The sequence below is a fragment of the Phyllobates terribilis genome, unplaced genomic scaffold (genome assembly GCF_046119375.1).
Source record: "Phyllobates terribilis strain yellow unplaced genomic scaffold, ASM4611937v1 Scaffold_11__3_contigs__length_659146591, whole genome shotgun sequence".
Classification (NCBI taxonomy): domain Eukaryota; kingdom Metazoa; phylum Chordata; class Amphibia; order Anura; family Dendrobatidae; genus Phyllobates; species Phyllobates terribilis.
In genome coordinates, this window is record NW_027362771.1 from 337,943,618 (window position 1) to 337,970,744 (window position 27,127).

At 41.1% G+C, this 27,127-nt stretch overlaps 1 protein-coding gene across 1 annotated transcript in view; it reads left to right on the forward strand.

Moving 5' to 3' along the window:
• Positions 1-597: 597 nt before the first annotated feature.
• STRA6 (signaling receptor and transporter of retinol STRA6) overlaps positions 598-27,127 on the forward strand; it is a 110,756-nt gene continuing 84,226 nt past the window's right edge. The window contains exons 1-7 of the mRNA XM_073652770.1: positions 598-753; positions 5,170-5,297; positions 5,417-5,483; positions 7,255-7,340; positions 7,447-7,586; positions 11,003-11,169; positions 14,927-15,046. Coding sequence (XP_073508871.1) covers positions 5,197-5,297; positions 5,417-5,483; positions 7,255-7,340; positions 7,447-7,586; positions 11,003-11,169; positions 14,927-15,046 — 681 coding nt within the window. The 5' untranslated portion in view covers positions 598-753; positions 5,170-5,196. The remainder of the gene's footprint in view (positions 754-5,169; positions 5,298-5,416; positions 5,484-7,254; positions 7,341-7,446; positions 7,587-11,002; positions 11,170-14,926; positions 15,047-27,127) is intronic.

The following is a 27,127-nucleotide window of genomic DNA, read 5'->3' on the forward strand; positions in this document are numbered from 1 at the left end:
AGCCAGCTGTCATATCAGTCATAAGGAACACAGGAGCGCTCTTGTGGATGACTGAGATGGCCGTAAGCTGGACAATTGGCCCGAAGCGTCGTTGGGCCGACAGTCATCTAATGTGTATGGTCAGCTTCTTTCCATGAAAAAAGACATCTTTAGTAGATCTGGGGGCAATTAGAACACAATGTAACCCCAATTGTTAGTCATGGAGGTCCACTTTATCAAATACAGTGAGGTTCCTAAGAGAAGCTAAAAGTCAGTGAAATCACAGTTGTACAGCAAGCTAATAGATGTGAATTAACTGGTTAATGAATGCAGTGTTCTATTAACTGAGCTGCATGAGTGAATTACTCAGCTACAATCACAGTATCAGATGGATCAAAAGGACAAGATTCAGGTAGACAATAAAGTGTTTTTATGGATTACACAAAGACTTGAGGTATGTTCGGAAGTTATTAATGTTGCTGATGTAGTCGTATGAGTCCCAGTACCAACATCCACACCCCCTTTTCTTGGATAACATCCACTACCTTCTTGCTGTGCGGGGTGTAAAGTTCTCCCCCCTCCCACTGAACTTTGCCTGCTCTGTCTGGGCGCTCTCCCCCACCTCCTCATCTCAGATAAATCACCCCCCCATCACTTCCAGACCAGAGCAGTAAGGAGAGCGTGCACATATTTCTCTTCTATCAGGATACAGGTGTCTCTGCTGCTCAGCACCTGCAGCATACAGGGAGGGCCACATCCACCATAGGACAAAAGGTTTGTTATTTTTTTGCTTTTGTCAGGCGGATACATATTCAAATAAAAAAATATTGTAAAGTTGGATGCAGTTACTAGATTTTATTCTCTGCCTATGAGAAGACAGCACAGTAGGGTAAGGGCGACCTTTCTGTTACATTGTGGCTCATGGCAGAGACTCTTAGAAACTTTTCAGGTTGTTACATTGTATTGACTGCTGCATACTCTGCAGTTATAGATCTAACCTGAGACTATCACATGATAATATTTAGAATTAGACCAGGATCCTGTATGTAGTGAGGACATAACTTCTTATGCAATTACTTCACGATACAGAAAAAAGAACAGATAATGAAATTGTAATGCAATGTAGTGAAACAGACCATTTACTTTCCTAACTTTTTAGCTGTTTGGACACCCTGGACTTCATTAGTGTAAGGGCTAGAGTGGTAAAATGAATGTAACTTGGTTATAATATTGGTTTTAAAGAAATATGAAGCCAGTCATGTCACAGTAAGAAAATGTATGATATGTTTCTATGGGGAAAAGAAATAATATAATGCAATAATATAATTATCTAGTATTATCTGGCATTCTTCATATTTTTGCATGTCGCTGAGTCCAGATGTCCATGAATACAGTCTATGAATATATATTTAGAATATTTTGTATGAATATCCTGCTACACAATATACCTAACAGCTAGAAAAGATCATCACTACACTGTTTAATATTACAAGGATATTTGTAAAATGATACTTATTTTAATGATTTTTTTTCATTATGGTTTATGCGATAATATATATCACATACTTATATTGGAAACTTTGTACATTCAAGTTGTAACGCTACTTGACTTTAAAAAACTATATCCTGCATAAAATGCCAAGATTTTTTGGTCACGCTAATATGTAACAATAAAAATTCTTAACAATTTCAGCCTAATATTTTTTAGTTAGAAAGTGAAATATTTCCAATTTCTTGTTTTGCATTTGTATTCTTTAAACCCACATGCGTCCTCCCCCAATCTCAGATGGCCTCTCACCCCAACATTCAGTGTTTGAAAGAATTATAACCTATTTTATTAAAAGCCTTATACTTACCCCCACAAAGAGGGGAGGAGATGTCAATAAATAGTAGGGGGGCTGCTCCCTGGTGGTGATAGATAGGGGTAATATAAAGGTTCCTCATAAATTCACAAATAAGCGACCATTCAGTTCCAGAATGGCCACCATTACATTACTTATGAGATGTTGGGAAGCCAGGCCACAGTAGCATTAGCAGACATTGAGAGATAATAGTTCCTGCACTGGTACAGGACCAATTACATCACTTTGTGGTAGTCTGTACGTGAGCGGCATTTTACAAAATACTAAGCAAATGCGGATTTTGCCTATTTACTGTAGATTAGAATATGAAATGTATTACAATGTTTATTACACGAAAATACTTTAAAGCGGAGAACAGCCACAAAATAAGGTCTAAATAATTAACAAATGGGAAGACATAATATATTATTATTTCAAGGTATGGAAGGTCTTAGACCTCTTATTTCAAACAAAAGATGACACAATTTGGTTGGCTGTAATCTAAACTGAAAAGGGTACAATAAAAGAATAAAAAGGTTAGTACAGGAAAATTCATAGTGAATGATGCGACTTCTATTACACAGCTTAGAATAATCAATAATAGCAATAAAAATGGAGAAACTTTCTTTTAATCCAAAATCATTTCATAGGACTTCACAAATGTCTGGATTATTTTGGTATATTTGTCATTTACTTGTATAATGGTAGAGATAGAGAACTTTTAGGAAAATCTAAAACATCATTAAAATACAAAATTAGTAATTTTCAGATGTTGGATCAAAGGAATTTTGATGTTTATGAGCCAGGAGACTCAGTCTCAGGTAAAAGCTGGTGTAATTTTGTAAATTCTGCTCAAATAACATGGCAGGTATAACTGATCTTGATGGACAATTTTGAAAGCAATCTGTTGCATCTACCCCGTAAAGACTTGGTATTACTGACAGCTATTCTGGCCTCCATATCAATAATCCTCAGACTGTCCAAACCCTGCAAACACTTCTGTTCTGCTTAACTACAATGGGAAAACTACACTAGATAGTTAAATCTGCATCAATGCAGTGTACTGTAGTTACCTTGATTCAGAGAGAGCTACAAGCCTGGACTAGCTGCCATGTTCACTTCCTGCTCAGATTCCTCTATACACAATTACTTGACATACCAGGTAATCATCAAATGTAAAAAAAACAGAAGTCAGATTATTGCTATAGGTTATATCAGGCCTATACACCAAGGTACACAGCAGCCAATATCATTAAAGATAAGTAATAAGTGTTTAATAACTGGATGATAACAGAGCAATAAGGCTGAGCGATCCGGAATAATCAGCCATTGTTAGGATGTCATTGTCAGATCTTCCCTCATGTGACATGGACGACTGTATTAATTAGCACTCTCATATTACTAATAAGCTGTTGGGGGTCATGTTGGTCTGCCATTGTAAAAGAGGATTAGACATGTGAAAAGGGGGTAGAAAAGTTCAAGTTAATGTTACGTAAAGGCCATAGTCACTCATATACAGTGGGGAAAAAGTATTTTGTCAGCCACCAATTGTGCAAGTTCTCCCACTTAAAAAGATGAGAGAGGCCTGTAATTGACATCATAGGTAGACCTCAACTAAGAGATACAAAATGAGAAAAAAAATCCTGAAAATTACATCATCTGATTTGGAAAGAAATTTTTTTCAAATTTTGGTGGAAAAAAAAGTATTTGGTCAATTACAAACAAGCATCATTTCTGGCTCTCACAGGCCTGTAACTTCTTCTTTAAGAGGCTCCTCTGTCCTCCACTCGTTACCTGTAGTATTGGCACCTGTTTGAACTTGCTATCAGTATAAAAGACACTTGTCCGCAACCTCAAACAGTCACACTCCAAACTCCACTATGGTGAAGACCAAAGAGTTGTCGAAGGACACCAGAAACAAAATTGTAGCCTTGCACCAGGCTGGGAAGACTGAATCTGTAATAGGCAAGCAGCTTGGTGTGAAGAAATTCAACTGTGGGAGCAATAATTAGAAAATGGAAGACATACAAGACCACTGATAATCTTCTCGATCAGGGGCTCCACACAAGATCTCACCCCGTGGGGTCAAAATGATCTCAAGAACGGTGAAAAAAAATCCCAGAACCACACGAGGGGACCTAGTGAGTGACCTGCAGAAAGCTGAGACCAATGTTACACAGGCTACCATCAGTAACACACTAGGCCGCCAGGGACTCAGATTCTGCAGTACCAGATGTGTCCCCCTGCTTAAGCCATTACATGTCCAGGCCCATCTGAAGTTTGCTAGAGAGCATTTGGATGATCCAGAAGAGTATTGGGAGAATGTCATATGGTCAAATGAAACCAAAGTAGAACTGTTTGGTAGAAACATAACTCGTCGTGTTGGGAGGAGAAAGAATGCTGAGTTGCATCCAAAGAACACCATACCAACTGTGAATCATGGGGGTGGCAACATCATAACATCATGCTTTGGGGCTGTCTCTCTGCCAAGGGACCAGGATGATTGATCCGTGTACATTAAAGAATGAATGGGGCCATGTATCGTGAGATTTTGAGTGCAAACCTCCTTCCATCAGCAAGGCCATTGAAAATGAAGCGTGGCTGGGTCTTTCAGCATGACAATGATCCCAAGCACACCACCAGGGCAATGAAGGAGTGGCTTCGTATGAAGCATTTCAAGGTCCTGAAGTGGCCTAGCCAGTCTCCAGATCTAAACCCTATAGAAAACCTTTGGAGGGAGTTAAAAGTCCGTGTTGCCCAGCGACAGTCCCAAAACATCACTGCTCTAGAGGAAATCTGCATGGAGGAATGGGCCAACATACCAGACACAGTGTGTGCCAACCTTGTGAAGACTTACAGAAAATGTTTGGCCTTTGTCATTGCCAACAAAGGATATATAGCAAAGTATTGAGATGAACTTTTGTAATTGACTAAATACTTATTTTCCACCAAAATTTGAAAAAAAATTCTTTCCAAATCAGACAATGTGATTTTCAGGATTTGTTTTCTCATTTTGTCTCTCATAGTTGAGGTCTATCTATGATGTCAATTACGGGCCTCTCTCATCTTTTTAATTGGGAGAACTTGCACAATTGGTGGTTGACTAAATACTTTTTTTCCCCACTGTAACTGCTCACTTAGTGTCTTCTACATTGATTTGTCCATTGTGCATTGACATCATTGACATATTTCTTATATTCTTCCAAACCCTAAAGTCTCTCTGTTATTCCATTCATTGCTCATTCCGGCTATTCTTCTGAGGGAATGTATGTAATCCTCTAAACAAAAGGATGCTGTGCAGGGCAGTCAGCTGAGCATGGTTATATAAGGTAGACTCTTTCTCGTCCAGTTTTAGGAGCAGTGAGTGGGAAACATTATGTCAAGTCTAGAGCCAAGTCCTGACCCGGGACAAGATGACCTGCTTTATGATGACTGGTATATTGATGATCCCCAGGAACCAACAATACCACCCCATGAGTAAGTGAAACTTTTCTCTGCTTTGAAAGTATTTTTCTATGTTATTAGAAACCATTTTAGTTGATACATAACATGAACTAACAGAAAGTGCTAAATATCAAAGTTTAATTTTGTTCTAGAATTATCTTACCATGTTTTCCAACCATGTCTGATGGATTATACCACCTCATCCTGGCACCAGTATCAGTGAGTGTATAAAGTTATTACTACTTTTTCTTTTTTATTATTATTATTAAATCAAAATTATAAATAATGTTGCTTGGTGACATGTGTGGTACATTATGGTGACCCCTTGACTATTACGGTAGTACCCTACTCCTATGGGATAGAAAGACCATTAGGCACTGGGACTTAGATGTGACCCCCAACTACTGTACTCGCTAGAGTTATATCCTGGCATATAGTATTTTTTAAATACGGGCCAAAGGAAAAAAAATTTAAAAAAATAAAAATTATACATATGACACCTATATTGGCATCTTCTAGGCTTTACATTTGTGTTAACTTGTAACTTAGTGATGTTAATGGGATCTAAATATTTCCTGCTAAAGGCAATGATACTGGCTGCTTATGCATCCAGTTTACACACGTGGTTGCTTGCTTAGATTATTTAAAATATGACCCAAATGGTGACGGGAGCTCAGTTTTAAGACCTCATCTGTTTTGCTGAATGTTAGCCCTTCTGAAAAATGTGCTTTTGCACTTTATTTAGCTACCAACATGTCTTAGTCATAAAATTCTCTATCAATAAGAATTTTTTATTTTACATATCAAGGGCAGATTTATGGGAGGGCTGTGGTGGGTGTATCATTATTCAATTTTGTATCCCATAATCTGGAGACAATAGCAGCCGTTCTGAATTTGCACCAGTTTTTACTTGTTCCTACTTTGGATTTCTTAAAATAATACTGCTTGAACTGTAAACCTGCGACTGCATACATAGTTTATATATTCAGTATTATAGCAAAAGTGCAACGGGACTGCGAAAAGTAAAGCTTATTTCCTTATCTTCATTAGTTTAATTGAAAACTAAATTTCATTAGGGATCCATAGATAAATTGCAACTGCACAACATAGAGACATGTCAGAAGTTATGATCTGTGGGGGTACAAGTGCTGAGACCCCCACTGATCACTAAAGAGCAGAAGTGCTCCACTCCCCTAACACTGAGGAAGTACTCTTTCCATTAAGTCTGTTTTAAAGCTGGCCATACACATTGTATAAGTCAGGGGTGGACATTTCATTGGTACAACATGTGCAGCCTCACAGGGGCCCAAGAGGTAAGGAGGCCAATTTATACCTCCAAAGCAGGAGCTATTTTGCATTTTTAGGAGTTCTTGGGCTGCAAAGGGCCCATATATTGTTCTTGCACAGGGGCCCTTTTCTGTCTGTGTCCGCCAGTGGTATAAGTGTTGGCTCTATGATAGTTTGGCCAAGATCTCCATAGGCAAGCTAACTTCGGTCAAGTGCTCATGTGTTCTCTCTTAGTGCCACAGCCAGACTCCTCTGGCAGTGACTTACCTTCCCACCAAAAAAATGATCGCCTGTTAAGAATACAACTCTGAGATCCTCCTCTGACATCATCTATCAGGGGAAGTTGGGAGGCCCCAATATATATCAGATCCCTCTGATAGTTGCAGGTTTGGCAACTTTACCCTAATTTGCATGGGTCCTTTAGTGGCAAACAAGAGCAGTGTTCAACTAAGTGTTTCTGCTTCTACAACTAAGGGTTTCTGTTTCTTCAGTTCAACATATCTCTATCATTTGTCAAGATTTTTAAGAGTGCAGTTATCCTTTAAGAAGTTTTCCATGTCATTTACAGAAAATTTAGAAGGTACATGTTTTACTACTATTTAGTATTCTATGTGAATTCAATTTGATTTTTACATTGTCATTAACTCTTCTTGACTTTATATAATATGTTTATCATTTATCATGCACGTGTATCTCCTTCTAGCTATGTACATTGCTGCTTCTATGTTTCCTGGTTCGAAGGCAAAAACTTTGCACCTCTTTGTGTTGGGGCCTCCCTGGTGTTCTAAGGTATTTTGTTGTCATCATCTCCCTTCTGGTATAAACCAATCCTCCATTCAGTCATTCTTTCTTCTGTATCATTCATCATGTTTCTTTAATATACTTATCTTTACAGCCCTTTAAATCTCCTAGAAGGTTCTGGAAACAGCTGGGTGCCCTGTGCTGCTTTTGGGTTGCTGTTTTCATCAATCTTTCGGATGCTTTTAGACCCTACTGCTCTCAATTTCATGCCAAACAGTGATGGGCCTTACAAAGGTATTCACAATACTGTTCTACCTTCACAAAGTATGATTAGCGATTGCATAATACCTGTCTTATTGAGATGGACAGTGGTATAGCTATAGAGATTGAAGCTGAGGCAGTCAAAATTGAAATATCTCAACACAACTAATATAACAAGTGTTTTCTCCAAAGTCATTAGAAAATGCTACTTTTAATGACTACTGCATTCTCAGACAAGCATCTTTAATTCTTAGTAGAGCACAATTTGGCTGTTACTACCTGCTGCAAATGTGATGCCTAGCCAGATTCCAGCTTTTGGCTGTATTCCTGTATTCCTGATGAATCCTAATCCATATCTTATTGACAATGACCTCCAGTTCACTAATATTCTTCAGTTTGCATGCTGTAACCTCCTTCTTCAAATCTCACCAAACATTTTCTGTGAAGTTCAAGTCAGGCTACTGTGACGGCCACTTCAAAATCTTCCAGGACGTCTTCTGAAAAAAGGGAATGTTTTTAGGAATGTAGTAGGAAACATTGTTCACAATTTCAAGATTAAAGGGACACTTGCTAAACTGACAGATATAGGACTGGCAAAAAGAAGAAGCTTTCATTCACTGGCTGCCACCAGACTCCTGAGGAGGCACAAATGAGCACAAAAGACCTACAGCAAGATTTGGTGGCAGCAGGCACTTAGATTTCAGTTTGCACTATAAGGTACATGCTAGATGTACCTAAACTCTAAGACGTAACCTTCACTGACTCAAAAACACAAGAAAACTTGGCTTTAATATGCTCAAAACCACTGAAATAAGCTATAGAAGTTTTAGAATACTATTGATATGAACCAAAACTGAAATTTTTTGGGCCTGTGGATCAGCATTATATCTGGAAGAGGAAAAATAAAACATGTATTTATTGGCACTTTGTACTGTCCAGCCGTTCAACAATGAATATGGTTTATTCAGGAACAAAGATAACACAGCTTACAACTGGTATTTTTTATAGATTAAGATCTTAGCATCTTGTCTGTCAACTTGCAAAGTGAGCAGCTACACACACATTGAACAGGAACTTCATGTTGTTGTTTTTTTTAACAATGCATTATTGACAGTACAACACCACTGCTGGAGACAGAAACTCATGCACTACTAAACAGTAGTAAATAGTAGTTGATGCAATGTACACAATAATAAGCATTGTTCCAACAGTACTAAAAAAACTCACTGCCTACAATGAAGCATGGCAGTGACATGGTGATGCTCTAGGGCTGCTTTGCTTTCTCTAGCACAGGAAACCTGTACATGTGAAGGGCAAGGTTGATTCCCTCGAGTAGCAATAATTGCTAGGAGAAAGCATCATGCTTTATGCGAGGAAGCTGACACTTGGCTGTCATTGGATTATCCAATAGGACAATCATCCCATGCACACCTCAAAGTCTACTAAGGCTTGGTTTTAGAAAAGTCATGAAAGGCCATTACAGTCACCTGAGCCCATAGGCAATAAGTGGAGAGATTACAAGATGGTGGTTGCTGCTTGTAAACTAAATAATATTAGTGAATTGGAGGCCATTGACTAAGAGGAATGGGCTAAGAACCCTCGGGAATGCTGCAAGAAGCTGGTGTCTTGCTATGTATCACATTGGTAGAAGGTCATAACAAGTTTCTGAGTAATAATGAGTAATTACTGAGACTGCAGTAATAATTAAAAGTGGCCTTTTGTGCTGAATTTGGAGAGGTCACATACTAGAGATGAGCAAATTGATTCTATGTACATCAAATCTATGTAGAATTTTTAGAAATTCACTGAACCCATGGAATTCTAACAATTTAAAAATCAATTGCCTTAATCTCTAAAAATGTCTCTAAAAATGTCTGCTGCAATTTTACAAATTACAGAAGATTGATCAGCCATACCATAGATGGCTCAAATGACCTTGTGTACAGCCAGGTGGGCTTCTCCATAGTGCCTTGCAGCTATCACATCATAAGGTATAGCACATCCTGTCATCAAGGGATCACATCAGCCATTTTGTTGTGAATCTGGATAATGAGAGGATGTCACAGCTCACTGCTTAGCCTGTGAGGTAGTGAGAGAAAGCAATAATACAGTAAATAAGCATTACAGATAGTGTGTGGCAACACAGCAGTAAGGTTACCATACATTGACCCATAGCTATATATCGTAAGATGACTTTCACATTACTAAGACTGGGTTTGCATTAAAGAACTTGAAATTGATTGGGTATAGTCCAGTGAGACCTTAGAGTGTAATACAGGGTGGGCACATTTTATAAGTGGCCATAAACTTGTAAAAAACTCATGAAAGAATAAAGTTACATTAAAACCAAGCACACCATTGTTTTTCTTATGAAATTCTCAGTAAGTTTGATGTGTCACATGACCCTCTTCCCATTGAAAAAAATAAAGTTGGATCCAAAATGGCTGACTTCAAAATGGCCGCCATGGTCATCACCCATCTGGAAAAGTTTTCCCCCTCCCATATACTAATGTGCCACAAACAGGAAGTTGATATCACCAACCATTCTCATTTAATTTAGGTGTATCCATATATATGGCCCACCCTGTATATGTCTCTTCAGGGCATTTTGAGTACTTGCAATTTGTAGTGAATCAATTTGTCATTCAATTTTTAAAAAAAAAAATAACTTGAATTTCAATTTTTGGGGCTGAAGTATTTAAATTGTTCTTCCTTGATAGGTTTATTGAAAAAAACAGAAACTTATTTGCAACCTAGCCTAATTTGCAATGGGGGAGTTTAATATTTTTCATTGCTACTGTATGTATACTTTTCTAACATGTTTATATTAAATATTTTGTATCAAACAGTGATCTGAAAATTCTTTTAAAAAAAACAGAAAATTGTACCAAATAAATGTAAAAATCATTGTTACATGTGATCTATCAATATTACACACATTAGTGTAACACTAAGGTTAAAGGAGTTACACTTTTGGAAAACCCCTGTCCCCCAGCTGTAGGCTGTTTTAAAATAACAACCTGACTTCCCCAGGACCAGACTCTGTACCCACTGCTGCTCCCCATGTCTGTTCTTGTCTGCAGCACTGACATCACGAGAGTGCTGCTGTCAGTAACTGAACTGAGAGACTTTGCCCTAGTTGGTGCCACTCAGAGCTGCTGAGCTCAAATATTAGCTGTAACACTGTCGACTTGACATCAGCGCTGCCGACATCAACAGACACTGGAAACAGTGAAGACTAAGCCCGGACCTGGGGATGGTAAGTAAAGCACAATTTGTTATTTTAGAAACAAACTGCAGCGGTGATACAGGGATTTTCCATAACATGAAAACCCATTTAATGCATTATCAGTATTCTGATTAAACAATTCAATACAGATGTTCATGTTATAATTTTTTGCTCTCTTAGTTTTTATTTTCTCATGCTATATAATATTATTTATCTGCAGATATTTGGAAAATCTTCGCTCTTTTCTATTACCCTGCATTGTATTACCCACTTCTAGCAAGTCACAGTGTGCAAAAAATACCTGGTTATGTAGCTGGCACGATCTTATCATGGATGCACTGTGGGGCATTAATATGGCAGAAGGCGGAATGTCCACAGACACCACAGGTAAGACACTAAAGAATATAAACCAATGCTAGGTAAATGGAAAGAACAGAAAACCATGGTAAGCATAATACTAAATTACTAGTCAAATACTTTAGACTAAACATAGAAAAAATATATGACAAATGGATGACTCCTAGTACTACGAAGTGATGCCATGAATCATGATGCCGCAGTTACTCCCATTTCCAGGAAAAAAATGGGTTATCTTTATAAAAGTGAGGTTGATTTTATTAGTATTTTTTTATATATAAATTACACCCTGGCTATCAAAAGAAATGTTTACATACGAGAACAATAACACAACTGTAGACCAATAGTAGACAGAGAGAAGGAACTGCACACCTAAAGGTAAGTACAGTTTTACGTTAACATTTCGAGTGAAAACCCTTCATCAGATGCAAAGGCTATGTTCAATGCATATACAGTGGTGAAAATAAGTATTTGATACACTGACAATTTTGCATGTTTTTCCACCTACAAAGAATTGAGAGGTCTGACATTTTTATCGTAGGTACACTTCACCTGTGAGAGACAGAATCCAAAAATAAAAACTAGAAAATCACATTGTATGATTTTTAAATAAATAAATTGCATTTTATTGTATGAAATAAGTATTTGATCACCTACCAACTAGCAAGAATTATGGCTCTCAAATACCTGTTAGTTTATCTTTAAGAAGCACTCCTACTCTGCACTCATTACCTGTATTAATTGCACCTGTTTGAACTCGTTACCTGTGTAAAAAACACCTGTCCACACACTCAATCAATCACACTCCAACCTCTCCACCATGGCCAAGACCAAAGAGCTATCCAAGGACACCAGGGACAAAATTGTAGACCTACACAGGACTGGGATGGGCTACAGGACAATAGGCAAGTAGCTTGGTGAGAAGGTAACAACTGTTGGCACAATTATTAGAATATGAAGAAACACAAAATGACTGTCAATCTTTCTCGGTCTGGGGCTTCATGCAAGGTCTCGCCTCGTGGGGTAAGGATGATTCTTAGAAAAGTCAGGAATCAACCCAGAACTACATGGGAGGACCTGGTCAATGACCTGAAGATAGCTGGGACCACAGTCTCAAACATTACCTATATTAACACACTACGCTGTCATGGATTAAAATCCTGCAGGGCACTCAAGGTTCCCCTGCTCACGCCAGCACATTTCCAGGCAGTTTGAAGTATGCTAATGACCATCTGGATGATCCACAGGAGGTATGGGAGAAGGTCATGTGGTCAGATGAGAGCAAAATAGAACTTTTTGGTATCAACTCCACTCGCCGTATGTGACTCGCCCCCGGGGCCTCGGGGTACTCTTTGGGGGAAATCACGGTGGCTGGCCCAGGGCGGTCAGTGCACAAAGAGGTATCAATTATTGGTAAAAGTTCAGAGAGTTCGTGACGCCACCCGTGGTGTCTGGTGAGGATCACCAGCGCTGCAACTGTCCTCTGAGGCAGATGGTATGGCAGCTTGTGATGGAATGGCTCCCCACAGGTGGAGCGAGCCTCAGGGCAGTGTAAATAGATGGAAGGCGGCGCTGGGCGTTGTGGTGCGGTGAGGAATAATTGCGCCGGTGAAGAAACAGACAGAGGCTGTTCGATGCAGTCGTCCAAGGTTTTACTTACAGTTTTTAGGCAATTCTCAAGTGCACTTTACAGGTGAAGGCCTCCCTCGCTGCGCTGCGTTCACCGGCCTGGGGTTCAGTCCTTCCTGAAGCAGCTTAGGAATGCCTGGCGGAACCCCACTTTCACGTGTTCCTACTTTGACCGTCTTCACACTTGGTCCTTCTCACCGCTGCCCTACGCTGCCCACTCTCAATACTGCTCGGGTATGCTGAAGTCCTTCCTGTACGTCGGATCCGGGACCAATCTGACCCCCTGGAGATTAGAATGAAGCAACTGATCCCTCCTGACACCTGGCAGGAGCGGGGCGTACGGGTGCCGTCCTGCACGCGCCGTACCCCCTGGGATCCTTTCTTTAGAATGGATCCTGCTCCCTGCTCCCCTCTGGGGCCTCTATCCTGGGCCCTAACTTGTGGAGCAGAGCTCCTGATGAGCCTCTGCTCCCGGACTGTTCCACTGAACAGCCCTCACTAAACTCCACTCACTCCACTGCTCAACTCTCTGCCCTAAAACATGGCTTCCCCTTTTATATCTACTGTATAAGTGCTTCCTGTATCTGCTTCCTCCACCCACACCCACTATCGGTTCCCCCTACCTTTGGGTTCCCCCTACTCCAGCCAGGGCCAGGGCTCAGCAGAAAACTACATTGCGTCTTGCCCCTCCGGCTGGCCTGGAGCAGTGTGATGTTGGATGCGGGTATTTTGGGGTTCTGTGCAGCTCTCCCTCCTTACCTGAGAGAAGGGAGACACCACACCTCAGGTGAGGTGCAGTACCTCTGTGGCGACTGAACCCTCAAGGGTGCCACATATGTGGAGGAAGAAGAAGAATGAGTACAACCCCAAGAACACCATCCCAACTGTGAAGCATGTTGGGGGAAACATCATACTTTGAGGGTGCTTTTCTGCAAAAGGCACATGATGACTCGCAATGAAGTGAGGATGGGTGGGGTCATGTATCGCGAGATTTTGACCAACATCCTCCTTACCTCAGTAAGAGCATTGAAGAGGGGTCGTGGCTAAGTCTTCCAGCATGGCAATGACCTGAAACACACAGCCAGGGGAACTAAGGAGTGGCTCCGTAAGAAGCATTTCAAGATCCTGCAGTGGCCTAGCCAGTCTCCAGACCTGAACCCAATAGAAAATCTTTGGAGGGAGCTGAAACTCAATGTTGCCCAGTGACAGCCCCGAAAACCTGCAAGATCTGGAGAAGACCTGTATGGATGAGTGGGCCAAAATCCCTGCTGCATTGTGTGCAAATTTGGTCAATAACTACAGGAAACGTCTGACCTCTATAATTGCAAACAAAAGTTTCTGTATCAAATATTAAGTTCTGTTTCTCTGTTGTATCAAATACTTATTTCATGCAATAAAAAGCAAATTAATTATGGAAAATCATACAATTTGATTTTCTGGATTTTTTTCCGATTCAGTCTCTTGCAGTTGAAGTGTACCTACGATAAAAATTACAGTCCTCTCCATTCTTGGTAGACGGAAAAACTTGTAAAATTGACACTGTAACAAATACTTATTTTCCCCACTCTAGGTCAAAGGGGTCCAGGCTACGGGGTGGGATAACCCCACATAGGGACAACTAGGGTGAAGGGTTTTCATCTAAAACATTAATGTAATACTGTACTTACCACGGTGTAACCAATGGATATGAAATACTAACAATAAATCCTATTTGAAGCATTTTCAAGTACCTTCAGCTGAGCAGCTCCTTCACTCTGTCTAATAAGAGATTACCAGTGACCTTGATGGCAGACATAGTCATCATAGCTGGACAGATGTTTATGTGCATAGCTTTAGTAGCTTTTAATACAGAAGGCCATTTATAGGAAGTTGATAGATTTTTAGAATTACTGCATATGAAGGTAGCAGTTGATTGACAGTTTTTGTCATGTAGTCCAAAACCACACAACCATAAAATCACACCTGATTTAATGTGAATTGCTATGGTTTGGTGGTTTAGTGCTTCACTTGTGCTAGTTATCTAACTGCGGTAATTTGTGGTGAGGCTTTGCGGTGCAATTCTCTGCCATGTGACAAGAACCAACAGCAGTGTCTATAGAAACTTGACTCTGCGCCATAGATAGCAAATCTAATGGTTCTTTTCTCTTTTCACTCTCAGTTCTACAGATATTACTCCTTATTAGCAACTGTGCCACAGATTTGCTGCCTTCTTCTGCTAAGTGTCATCTATCCTACTCTTCTCCTTCAAAAAGTTCGCCAGCCCTCTCACGCCGAGCAGGTAGGTAGTAATCTTCTTTCTGCATAGATTGTGTGCTTAGCATAGAGGCTTATACTGTATGCAATGTGCCATGCTGTGTTTAAGAATGACTGACAGCTTGAAAAGATGTCTGGCAAGATTTCTCCGCTCTGTATAAAAATAGAGGGGTTTAGTGTGAGCTGGCACCAACTGAGTTATGCCCCGCTGTGGGTATTAATGGAGGGATTGGGTTGTTGGATTCTGTTATTTTTTTTCTTAATTCTGGACTATTGTTCACATATGTTAATGTACCTCACTTCACTATATAAGATAATTATTGGCAAGGTGTATGGCGCGTTAAAGCGTTGTATTTCCTGCTCTATGCTGTTTTATAAAAAGCTGCTAACTCATCAGTTACTAACGCGAAATCTTCTTACATCACAACACAAGGCAGACATCTTCAGTAAAGTTTTATATCGTGTTTAGACATAAAAGTTGCCTTCTCCAATCTCCTTGCCTATTCTACATACTTGTATCTTCTGTCATTTTGGCAGGTTCAGTTTTATTATATCATAATTGTATAAAGTATTCTTGGGATGGAGGCTGGTTCATGGTGGCCAAAGGAAGAGTGCACCAATAGTAGAGCCACCCACTGTGCCTCCATAATGGAGCCAGCATCAGTGCTTGCTCCTTTTATATATTATGCCAAGCTGCATATTTTAAAGTGCCAGTCACAATGCACCCATAACAGTGAAAGCACAGTGACCCCGTAGCAGAGCCAGCCGCAGTGCCCTCATAATCGTGCAAGCCTCAACGCTCCTTTTATATATTATGCCAAGCCACAATGCCAGTATAACAGTCCAGCCACAGATCATTATTATCATCGGCAGCCAAATATCACCTAATATACAGATGTGGCAGAGGTTATCATGACCCACAATGTGCTATTCTGATAACTTGTCACTAGTAATGTAACATTGCTCAAGCCATTGACCGATGTCAAGTTAGATGTCAGGTTACACTTTTTTTTGCACGATGATATCTATCCCTGTCCAGTGTTATCTGAGTCAAGATGACCCTTTCTATGTCTTTAGTGATGACATAAAAGGTGTGGATTTTATTAATTTTGGAATGTTAATAGTGACCTAATTGTAATTGATTTATGCCGTAGTCTATTCATATAGTTAATGGGATATTTCATGGTAGAGTTCACTGATGTCCATATAGATTAGATGATTTTATGAAGTGTAGAAGGACACATTCTGGACATACTCCTGCTGTAGATAGAACTGAACATATAACTACACACTGCCGTCCTCTTACCATCCTGATTCCTGGCAAGCTGAGTCTTAGGGAAAGTTGGCATTGTTGCAGCCCACTTTAGATGTTACCTAAGTCATGTCCCTGTAAAGGGATTTCAAGTGGGGAGCGAAGTCCCACTGAATAGACTCATTGTCCCAAAAATCTGTCCCATGTGATTAATCAGCCTGGTTCCCTTGGTGACCGGCCGTTACTTAACGCAGACTTTATCTGATTAATTATCAGGTGATGTGACTATAGTGGATGGGTGAGAATTTAGGTTACATTGATATAAAATAAAGCCCTTTCTACATTTCTTTCTTTCTGTTACATTTCTATAGAATCTGTTCTATGAATATTTCCAAGAAATATTTTTTGTTGTAGTGACTTTCAAGGGCATCTGATTTTTCTGTAATTTCTGTAAATGCACTTAATTATTTTCTAACTCTGTTGAGTTATAGGTGTCTCTGAAAATATTACCAGGGTCACTGTTTGTTTGTTCAAACTTTTGAATGTCTGTCGTATTCTGATTTGTTGGGAGATTTAGGCTATGTTTACACATTGCTCTTTTGCTTTTTTTTCTGCAGTCAGAATCTGATCTCATTGCCGTAAAAAAGCTACGGCAAAAATGCAGGTTTTGATGACTTTTTTGCTGCGTTTTTCAGGATATCAAAGTTCAGCTTTGCTTCCACCTTGCAAGCATGAACAATACAAGGTACAAGGTGGCAGGCCTCCAATGCAAAACATGAAACCATAAAACATTTTTATGTATAAACAGCAGGGGGCAGTTGAATTGGTAGGCCATTGTTTACTTTGACACATTGTTAGGGCATTGAGTTGGTCAGGCATTGTTTACTTTTACACATTGGTAGGGATTCAGTTCATTGGGCATTGTTTACTTTTACACATTTCACTAATTTAGTTAAACTGTAGTACTTCTAACAGCTCATGTGAGGACACCAATACATTGTGATTTAACCTTGGAAAAATCACAAAAATAAATAGTTTTCACATCCTACTATACTTGCCTTTTTTGTCACCAAAAATGCTGCAAACACTAAGAGCAGCGTTTCTGCTGCGTTTTGCACTTACTCATTGCTTTCTATGGGTAAAAAAACAGAATAAAAAGCGTGTAGATGAGATATCTGTAATCTCATAGCTTTTGCAGGCACTGTAATAAGTTGCTTTTAATTAGCATAAAAAAATGCAGCAAAAACACAACGTGTGAACATAGCCTCACTAAGCATAACGTACCAAAAATCTACTACCAGTTCAATGAAGAACATCATGTAGAAAGATAGCAGTTTGGCTAATATGTTTCATAAGCTGTAGAAAATTCCTGAAAGATTCGTACTGCTAAAATTAGTATAAATGTACTTCAGTGCTGAGGTGCCGTAATAATTGGGATGTTCACCAACTGGTATAATCATGCATACTCAATCACTATGGATATAGTTTCCACTTGTGACACTTGCACATACCTAACATTAACACTTCTGCCTAATTAAATGTATTTTTTGCCTATTTGGAGGTATCCATTGGAGAGTCCTTAACCGTTACCAAGCTTTATTTAACCCTCTATTTGATTTTTCATAATTGAATTCCACATGAACTATATTATCCACTTCGTTATGCAGATGTAACACACAAATCAGTCATTTTCCCTGGAAGCATACATTTACTAATAGTCCTGCTGACAGAATGTATGCATCAGTTGCTGCATTATACCTGTCCTGAAATAATTGTGGGTGACGGGCTGTGCCGTGTGGGGCATGAAAATTGCTGTGGCAGCCATTTCAAGGGTGTTAATGCTCTCTTGAAGCATAAAGCCCAGCTTCAAGCAGGCAAACATTTAGACTAAGCACCAAGTGCACATTCATTTATAAAATATACGGTAATCCTTATTCTCGATTCTCAATAGTTATTATTGTGCAAATTAAATGCATACAATATAACAGCAATGCATCGATGTGACCCATTCAAACTTTACCTACATTTACCGATTTGATGGGTTAATGGATTATTAATTATATACTCTAAATATATACATATAAAAAACTGTACTATTCCTTAACTACAAATGTCAAACTACAGTGGGTACGGAAAGTATTCAGACCCCTTTAAATTTTTCACTCTTTGTTTCATTACAGCCATTTGGTAAATTCTAAAAAGTTTTTTTTTCTCATTAAAGTACACTCTGCACCCCATCTTGACTGAAAAAAAAACAGAAATGTAGAAATTATTGCAAATTTATGAAAAAAGAAGAACTGAAATATCACATGGTCATGACTCATAAGTATTCAGACCCTTTGCTCAGTATTGAGTAGAAGCACCCTTTTCAGCTAGTACAGCCATGAGTCTTCTTGGGAATGATGCAACAAGTTTTTCACACCTGGATTTGGGGATCCTATGCCATTCTTCCTTGCAGATCCTCTCCAATTCCGTCAGGTTGGATGGTGGACGTTGGTGGACAGCCATTTTCAGGACTCTACAGAGATGCTCAATTGGGTTTAGGTCAGGGCTCTAGCTGGGCCAGTCGAGAATGGTCACAGATTTGTTCTGAATCCACTCCTTTGTTATTTTAGCTGTGTGCCTAGGGTCATTGTCTTGTTGGAAGGTGAACCTTTGGCCAAATCTGAGGTCCAGAGCACTCTGGAAGAGGTTTTCATCCAGGATATCTCTGTACTTGGCCTCATTCGTGTTTCCTTCAATTGTAACCAGTCATCCTGTCCCTGCAGCTGAAAAACACCCCCATAGCATGATGCTGCCACCACCATGTTTCACTGTTGGGATTGTATTGGGCAGGTGATGAGCAGTGCCTGGTTTTCTCCACACATACCGCTTAGAATTATGACCAAAAAGTTCTTTCTTCATCTCATCAGACCAGAGAATCTTATTTCTCATAGTCTGGGAGTCCTTCATGTGTTTTTGAGCAAACTCTATGCAGGCTTTCATATGTATTGCACTGAAGAGAGGCTTCCGTCGGGCCACTCTGCCATAAAGGCCCGACTGGTGGAAGGCTGCAGTGATAGTTGACTTCATGGAACTTTCTCCCATCTCCCTACTGCATCTCTGGAGCTCAGCCACAGTGATCTTGGGGTTCTTCTTTACCTCTCTCACCAGGGTTCTTCTTTACCTCTTTCACCAAGGCTCTTCTCCCACGATTGCTCAGTTTGGCTGGATGGCCAGGTCTTGGAAGACTTCTGGTGGTTCCAAACTTCTTCTATTTAAGGAATATGGAGGCCACTGTGCTCTTAGGAACCTTGAGTAATGCAGAAAATCTTTTGTAACCTTAGCCAGATCTGTGCCTTTCCACAATTCTGTCTCTGAGCTCCTTGGGCAGTTCCTTTGAGCTCATGATTCTCATTTGGTCAGACATGCACTGTGAGCTGTGAGGTCTTATATAGACAGGTGTGTGCCTTTCCAAATCAAGTCCTATCAGTTTAATTAAACACAGCTGGACTCCAATGAAGGAGTAGAACCATCTCAAGGAGGATCACAAGAAAATGGACAGCATGTGACTTAAATATGAATGTCTAAGCAAAGGGTCTGAATACTTATGACCATGTGATATTTCAGTTTTTCTTTTTTAATAAATTTGCAAAAATTTCTACATTTCTATTTTTTTCAGTCAAGATGGGGTGCGGAGTGTACTTTAATGAGAAAAAAAGTGAACTTTTTAGAATTTACCAAATCGCTGCAATGAAACAAAGAGTGAAAAATGTAAAGGGGTCTGAATACTTCACTGTATACTGAAGAAATATGCAAACATTTCATGCCTTAGATAATCATTTAGGTGTCCCATGAAATCTTGATTCAAAGTGGGCTTTTTTGAGCACTTTGGGGTAATCCTAGGTGGTCCTGGAGGCAGAGTTTAAAAATGTCCTGAATATTGTGGTGTGACTATTGGTAAGTATGTATTTGGCATAATGTTATATATGGCAATGTTTAAACAGTAAGTGTATGGATTGAAAAAGATTTGTAATATTTAGATTTTGCTATGGATTTGCAGAGGAATTGCTAAAAAGGATGAAATCTGCAGGTAAAACATGTGGAGACATGAGGGTCAGGGGGTGCTCTCGTCCGCTGGCCTGACGGTCTTTAGAAAGACCGCAAGGGCCAGGGCTCATCCCACTGAACACGCGTACTCCTTAAGGCAGGGATGTCAAACTCAAATATGAAGAGGGTCAAAATGGAAAAACTTGGACAAAAAAAAAGTCACGGGCCAACCAATATACTGTATAATGGGTCCGCCATAGTCCTCCATAGAAAATAATGGGCCCCACATAGTCCTCTATACAGAATAATGAGCCCCACATAGTGCTTCATACGGAATAATGGGCCCCATGCAGTCATCCATACAGAATAAGGGCCCCACATAGTCCTCCATACATAATAATGGACCCCCCACATAGGGGTGGTGGTTCTACTGTTGCGGGCTAAATATAATCACCCTGTGGGCCAGATTTGCCCTAGCATCTTCTAAGCATTTTTTTGCCTTCTTATTGACTTATATTGTAAAGTATGAAGTATCATCCAAGAGGAAAACTCCTGAAGAATAGCTTACTTCTTTTAACCAGTCAGCATTTTTTGAAATCGTTAGCGTTTAAAAGATGCTAACAAGCCTGAACATATGAAAAGCATGTCTTTTTTTTTACATAGAAATGAATAGGAAGATTCTTTTGAGTGTTTTCTGACCACTTTTTCAGGTGGTTTCCAGAGCAGACAGGCTCCAAACCAGCCTGAAAAAAAGGTTATGTATACATACCCTAGCTATATATACAATCAGCAAAATCAAACAGGCGAATAGTTTCAAAGAATTATAGATTTACCTCAGGATACTTTATTGCATCTGCGTCAAGCCGGTGCTTGCATTGCATTCAGCTCATTATTGTGAGTGAAATCCACTTTCTTCTATGCCTTTTGAACGCCAAATTAATAATATTTGTTTTGATGAGGGCTCAGGAAATTAATACAGCACAGCCTTGTATGATGTACTCAGGATTTCTGCTTTATGAACACATGCAAACTACTTAAGTAGTGTCACAGATAAAGGAAAAGTTCCCTCCAAAATATGAGCCAATACGAACTTTAGGGGTGTAAATAGAAATGTGAAACATCCCAACCTAGCAGTGTTATTTGATCACCACACCATGTCACAGGAGTTATAAGACAATATGGATAGGACACAAAATGGAGTCTGTTCTCCCACACTATATACTAAGCGGTGACTGAAGCGGTGCCAGCACACCTCATTGGCTGAAAGCCAGAGGCTGCTGGGAAGATTAAAGTTAATTTTCTCCAGTTAGCTGTGCTTTCAGTTACGGACACCTTCATAACACTATTAACCTGCAGACTAACGCTATATCTTTAGGTTAATAGTGATTGGAGACATGACAGATTAACTTTAATAAGCTAGTGAACCATCATATTATATCATTGGGTTATTGGTTCTGTAATATAGATCTGCACAACACAGATCCATATTATATGGTTATTAGTGATCGGTGAGCATACACGGAAATGCTCGATACTCGATTGAGCAGCGGATGCTCATTCGAGTAGCGAGCAGTGCCGAGTATCGCGTGGTGCTCAAATCCTCGTAAGTGAATTATCTGAGTTGAGAGAGAGAGAAAGAGAGAGAGGGTGGGAGAGAGAGAGGGAGGCGAGAGAGAGAGGGAGGGGAGAGAGAGAGGGAGAGAGAGATTTTCCGTCCTCCGGAAAAATGCTCCAATTTGCCATTCACTTCCATTATGTTCGCTATTTGAGTCGAGCACATACAATCATCCGACGTGCTTGATTTGAGTACCGAGCACTCAAGCATTTCACTGCCCAATCAACACTAATGGTTATGTGTGTCTTAAATTTGCAAATTGTCTCTTCAGAGAGGAAGAGGACTAGAACTCTAGTGCCACTTTCAGGAAGTAGCAATCCTCAAAGTCAATAGTGACCCTTTAACGAGCCTTATCACATGATTTAGGATATAAGCCAGAACCCCAAATTGCCGAGACTGTGTTTCGGGGTACTGCCCCTCATCAGTGCAAAGTGTGAGTTCTGGTTTGGCTGGATGACAGGCGTCAGACCGGTATCTAAGGGGTAATATTTCTCCTTGCGGAGAGTGACATGTTAAACATGTCACGGTGAGGACATGCTTAACATTTCTCCCTAAGGAGAAATGTTGCCCCTGTCTTAAATTTGAAACAGGTTTTCTGCATAAATATATAAAATAGCATTTATGCCAACTGAATTTTCAGATTCCTTGTAGTTAAAACAATGCTATTGACGCGCCCCCTGGAGCCGTGGGGTACTCGGTAGCCGGGCCGGTCGGTTCTTTTGGGGTAGTCACGGTGACGTGACCCGGTCCGTGGCCCAGGGTGGTCAATAAGTAAAGAAAAGAGGGGAATAAAGTTTTGGGGATAAAGTTTCGTGACGCCACGCGTGGTATGCGGCTATAGGTGGCCGCCGCTGCTGTTCAGATCCACTGGGGCTGTTGGTAACGCAGCAGAGATGCTTCAGCTGGTAGAGCTAGGCCCCAGGGCAGTTAAAGAGATGATCTTTGATGTTGGTGTTGTAGTGTAAGGCAGGTGACGCAGCAATTAAGTCAAGGACACAGCGGGGTGCAGACTTCAAGTGTTTACTCACAGTTTTTACGGTGTTCCAGATTACAAATGCTAGCCAGGTTATAACAGCCCACCGAGTCCTGTGTCCTCCGGGGAAGTGATCCAGCCAACTCTCGGATAACTTGGGTGCACTTGATCGGGACCCCCTTCTTGTGTACCTTCCCGGGTCGTCTCTCTGCGCTGGCTCTCGCCCTCCTGCCCTGTGCCTCACACACAGTGTCCCGAGCCAGTGGCCCCGGGCCTTGTCGGGCGACGTCCGCTCTGTCCCCTTGGTCCTATATGGCCACCTTTCCAGCGAATATGTGTGGTTTTTGGCCTCGGCACTTAGAGATACCGCAGCCTCCGGTTTACTAGCTGAGTCTTGAAGTCCTCCACTAGCCTGGGGCCTATCCCCCTACTGCGACCTGATCCGTTCATGGTCAGCGTGAACTCGGGCACACGGGTGGACTCCGCACTTCCGGTGCCCCTAAGATCCTTTCTCTGTCTGTAGAGCCCTTCTCACTGCTCCGGTCTTCTCTTTTCACTCCCTGTGACAGACTCCTGTCACCAACTGTTCTGACTGACTAACTAACTCTTCGACGGTCCTCACTCACTGCGCTCTTGCTCCTAGGACCCCTCTAGATCTTTCTACCCTTTCTTTTATACTCTGTCATGTGACCCTCGTCACCAACTGTCACTCTACGTGGTCCCCTCTACATTCAGTCCTACCTCCAGTGCTCCCCTAAACTCCTTCCTCCACCCACCTCCTCTACTTAGTTCCATCCTCAAGACAGGGAACGGATTTGTGCTCTTCCTCAGGAGAAATCTTGCCCTTCCCTAATGGAGTGGTGTAGTGTTGGATGTGAGTGTGTGGGTCCCGGGTAGTGCTCCCTCCTTACCTGAGAGTGGGGTACCACACCTCTGGCTGAGATGCAGTACCTCTGTGGCAACTGGACCCCCAGGGGCGCCACACTATACTACCCTCAAGCTGAGCAATGTGAGCCTTGGATATGTTGTCACCAAGTGACACTGTTTTATGGTTCTACCTAAAATGTCTGCCATATAACTGCATGCAAATTGGACCATATGCATAAGGCCTAACACCTTTTTATCTGCATTGTCTGCTAAGCAGGTTCCATATACAGGATACTCAGTTTGCGGTACCACTGCATTTCGGTAATTGCCAGATTACTATATGTTTTTCAATTAGTTTGTTTTTTACAATAGTAATTCTGAAGGGGGAAGTAGATAGGTCCAGTATTGGATTCTTTGTTATGATTGCAGTGGGCTAAAGAAAACGGGGACATTTTCTAGAACTGTTTTCCTTAGAAAAACGCTTTGCTTCTTTATTTGGAGTGATAACAGTGCTATTCTCAATCTTTTCCCGACCTGTGAACAATCTGTTTTATTTCTGCAACTAACATACTCTTTACTGTTGCTTTTGCCTCATTCATGTTTATTATTTAGAATAAAGCAATGTACCAGTAGATATAAATGACCGACATGCAGATCTCCACTTTGTATATTGTACATTTAGTTCTCATATAAACAAGTCCCACAAATAATGAAAAGAAAAAAAAGCCCAACAAACAATCCCTGAACCCTCTCTATTGAATATTTATTGAAATGTATTTCCCCCCTTTATTGTATTTTGAGGAGATAAGTACACACCTAAAACCACAATCAATATAACTGGGACCTGGTCACATATCAAATATACCACCAATAAGATTGACCAAGTAGACAACAACAAATAATCTTTATTGAAACATATATAAGAAATGTAAAACAATTAAAAAATTAGGTAGCAAACAATGTTGCTGAAGGTGGGAAAACTTGGACATCTATACAGTATGTACAGTGCTGCTCACCATTATTAGTACCCCTTCATTTTTTTCATAGACTGTACAGTATCTTTAGAAATAAATGGAAATGTACCAAAGTGGAGTGAGGGTCACAGGAGGCAGGGTCCTTCAGGAAGCCAGCGGAAGTGGAGGAATGCTGCGGACCCTGGATGCAAAAAGCCGGTGCTCCAGCAGCGGGGAGTTGCGGTGGTGGTGGAGCAGGATCGTAGGGCCCTCCAATCCCTCCCTCAGGAACCCGGCAGCTGCAGCAGAAGAGGTGAGATGCTGTGGGTTCTGTGCCTAGCTGGGGCCTGTGCCTGTCCTGGGCCTGTGCCGAACCAGGGTCTGTTCCTGGCCGGGGCTGGGACCGGGGACCTGTGCCTGGCCGGGACCTGTGCCTGACCGGGGCTGGGGCCGGGACCTGTGCCTGGCTGGTACCCTTAGCCTGGCTGGTTCCTGTACCTGGCTGGGGCCTGTACCGGGCTGTGTCGGGGCCTGTGTCGGGCAATGAGCGGCGTTGGGCGGTGAGGCTGAGCGGCATGTGCGGGTTTCCGGTGGTTGCGGCTATCTTCCTAAAGCTGTGATCTACAGGAAAATGGTAGCTGGGGCTCCCGGTCTGCAGATGCACTGGCTCGGGCAGCCATTTTCCTGTAGATCTCGGCCTCATTAAGATGGCCGCTGCCACCGAAAAGCCGCGCAGGCCGATCTGCCACTCTGCTTCACCGCCAGACGCCGCTCATAGCCCGACACCGGCCCTAGCCCTGGCCACGCACAGGTCCTGGCCCCAGCTAGGCCCAAGCCCCAGCCGTTCTGCATCACCGCTTCATCGTCGACAGCATCTCACCTCTTCTTCTGCTGCTGCCGCCGCCGCCACCGCCACTGTGTTCTTGAAGGAGGGAGGGCCCTGCGATCCCGCTCCACCAACACCGCAACTATCCGGTAAAGTAACGTTCAGACCATAAGATGCATCCCCCAATTTCCTCCCAAATTTGAGGGGAAAAAAGTGCATCTTATGGTCAGAAAAATACGGTAATTCTTGGTTGCACACCCTTTGGCATTGATGACAGCTTCCAAACGTTTTTTATAGCCATCTATAAGCTTCTTGCACTTCTCGACTGGAATTTTCTCCCACTCGTCCATTGCAGTTTGTTCAAGCTCTTGACTGTTTACAGGGTTCTTTTTCCCTGTGGCAGATTTCAGCTCATTCCAAAGATTTTCAATGTCATTGCTGGCCATTTTAACACAGTCCATTTCTTTGTTTTTCAACCTGTGTACTCTTGGATTTGTGCTTTGGATCATTGTCTTGCTGGAGGACCCATGATCTTCGACTCAAACCAAGTTTTCTTGCACTGGATAGGGCATTTCGCTCTAAAATCTCTTGATAATTCTCTGATTTCTTGATTCCTGTGATACGGTCAAGGCCTCCAGTACCGGATGCAGCAAAGCATCCCCAAACCATTATGGATCCTCCACCATGCTTAACTGTTGGTAAGGTGTTCTTTTCCTTATAAGCTTCATTGTGCCATCTGTAAACAAACTTTTGCTCTGCATTGCCAAAAAGCTCTATTTTTGTTTCATCTGTCCACAGAACATTTTCCTAGAAGGATTGTGGTTTGTCAATGTACTCTTTGGCTAAGATCAGTCTTTCCTTTGTATGTCTTTTCTTCAGCAATGGTTTCTTCCTTGGTCTTCACCCATAAAGCTCTGCTTGGTTTAGTGTGCGGCGTATGGTACTTGTTGAAACTATGACCCCAGACTGTTTCAGGTTGGCGTACAGCTCTTTGGATGTTTGACGTGGTGTTTTTTCCACCATTCGCACCAACCTTTGAAGACATCTCTTGTCAATTTTCCTCTTTCCTCCGCGTCCAGGGAAGTTCTTGACGGTTCCATGTTTGGCAAACTTCTTAATAACATTGTGCAATGTTAAAACTGGGATAACAAGGTCTTTGGAGATGGCCTTATACCCTTTGGAAGTCTTGTGTTTGTTAATAATAGCAGTTCTGATGTCCTCAGTCAGGTCCTCTGTCTTCGCCATTGTGACAAAGGAATAGGGCTTACAATATGGCTTTTTAAAACACTGAAGTCATCATTCATTGACTAATTCATGTCACATGGGCACCGACAATTAATCACAGGTGAATCTCTTTTGTGATTTACCACAGGTGAGTCAAAATGTGTTTCCATACTAAATTAATGCAAAGGGTGCCAATACCAGTGTCACAGCAAGCTTTAGTTTTTTCTATTTTTCCAACTCATTGTTTTTTGTTTTAAATTATTCTTTATCATTTGCTCTTTTGTATTTAACACGAGTGCTCTATGCAAAAAACTGTTTCACTTGATTCATTTTTTTCAGGAGTATTCCACATTATGTACTTAAACTT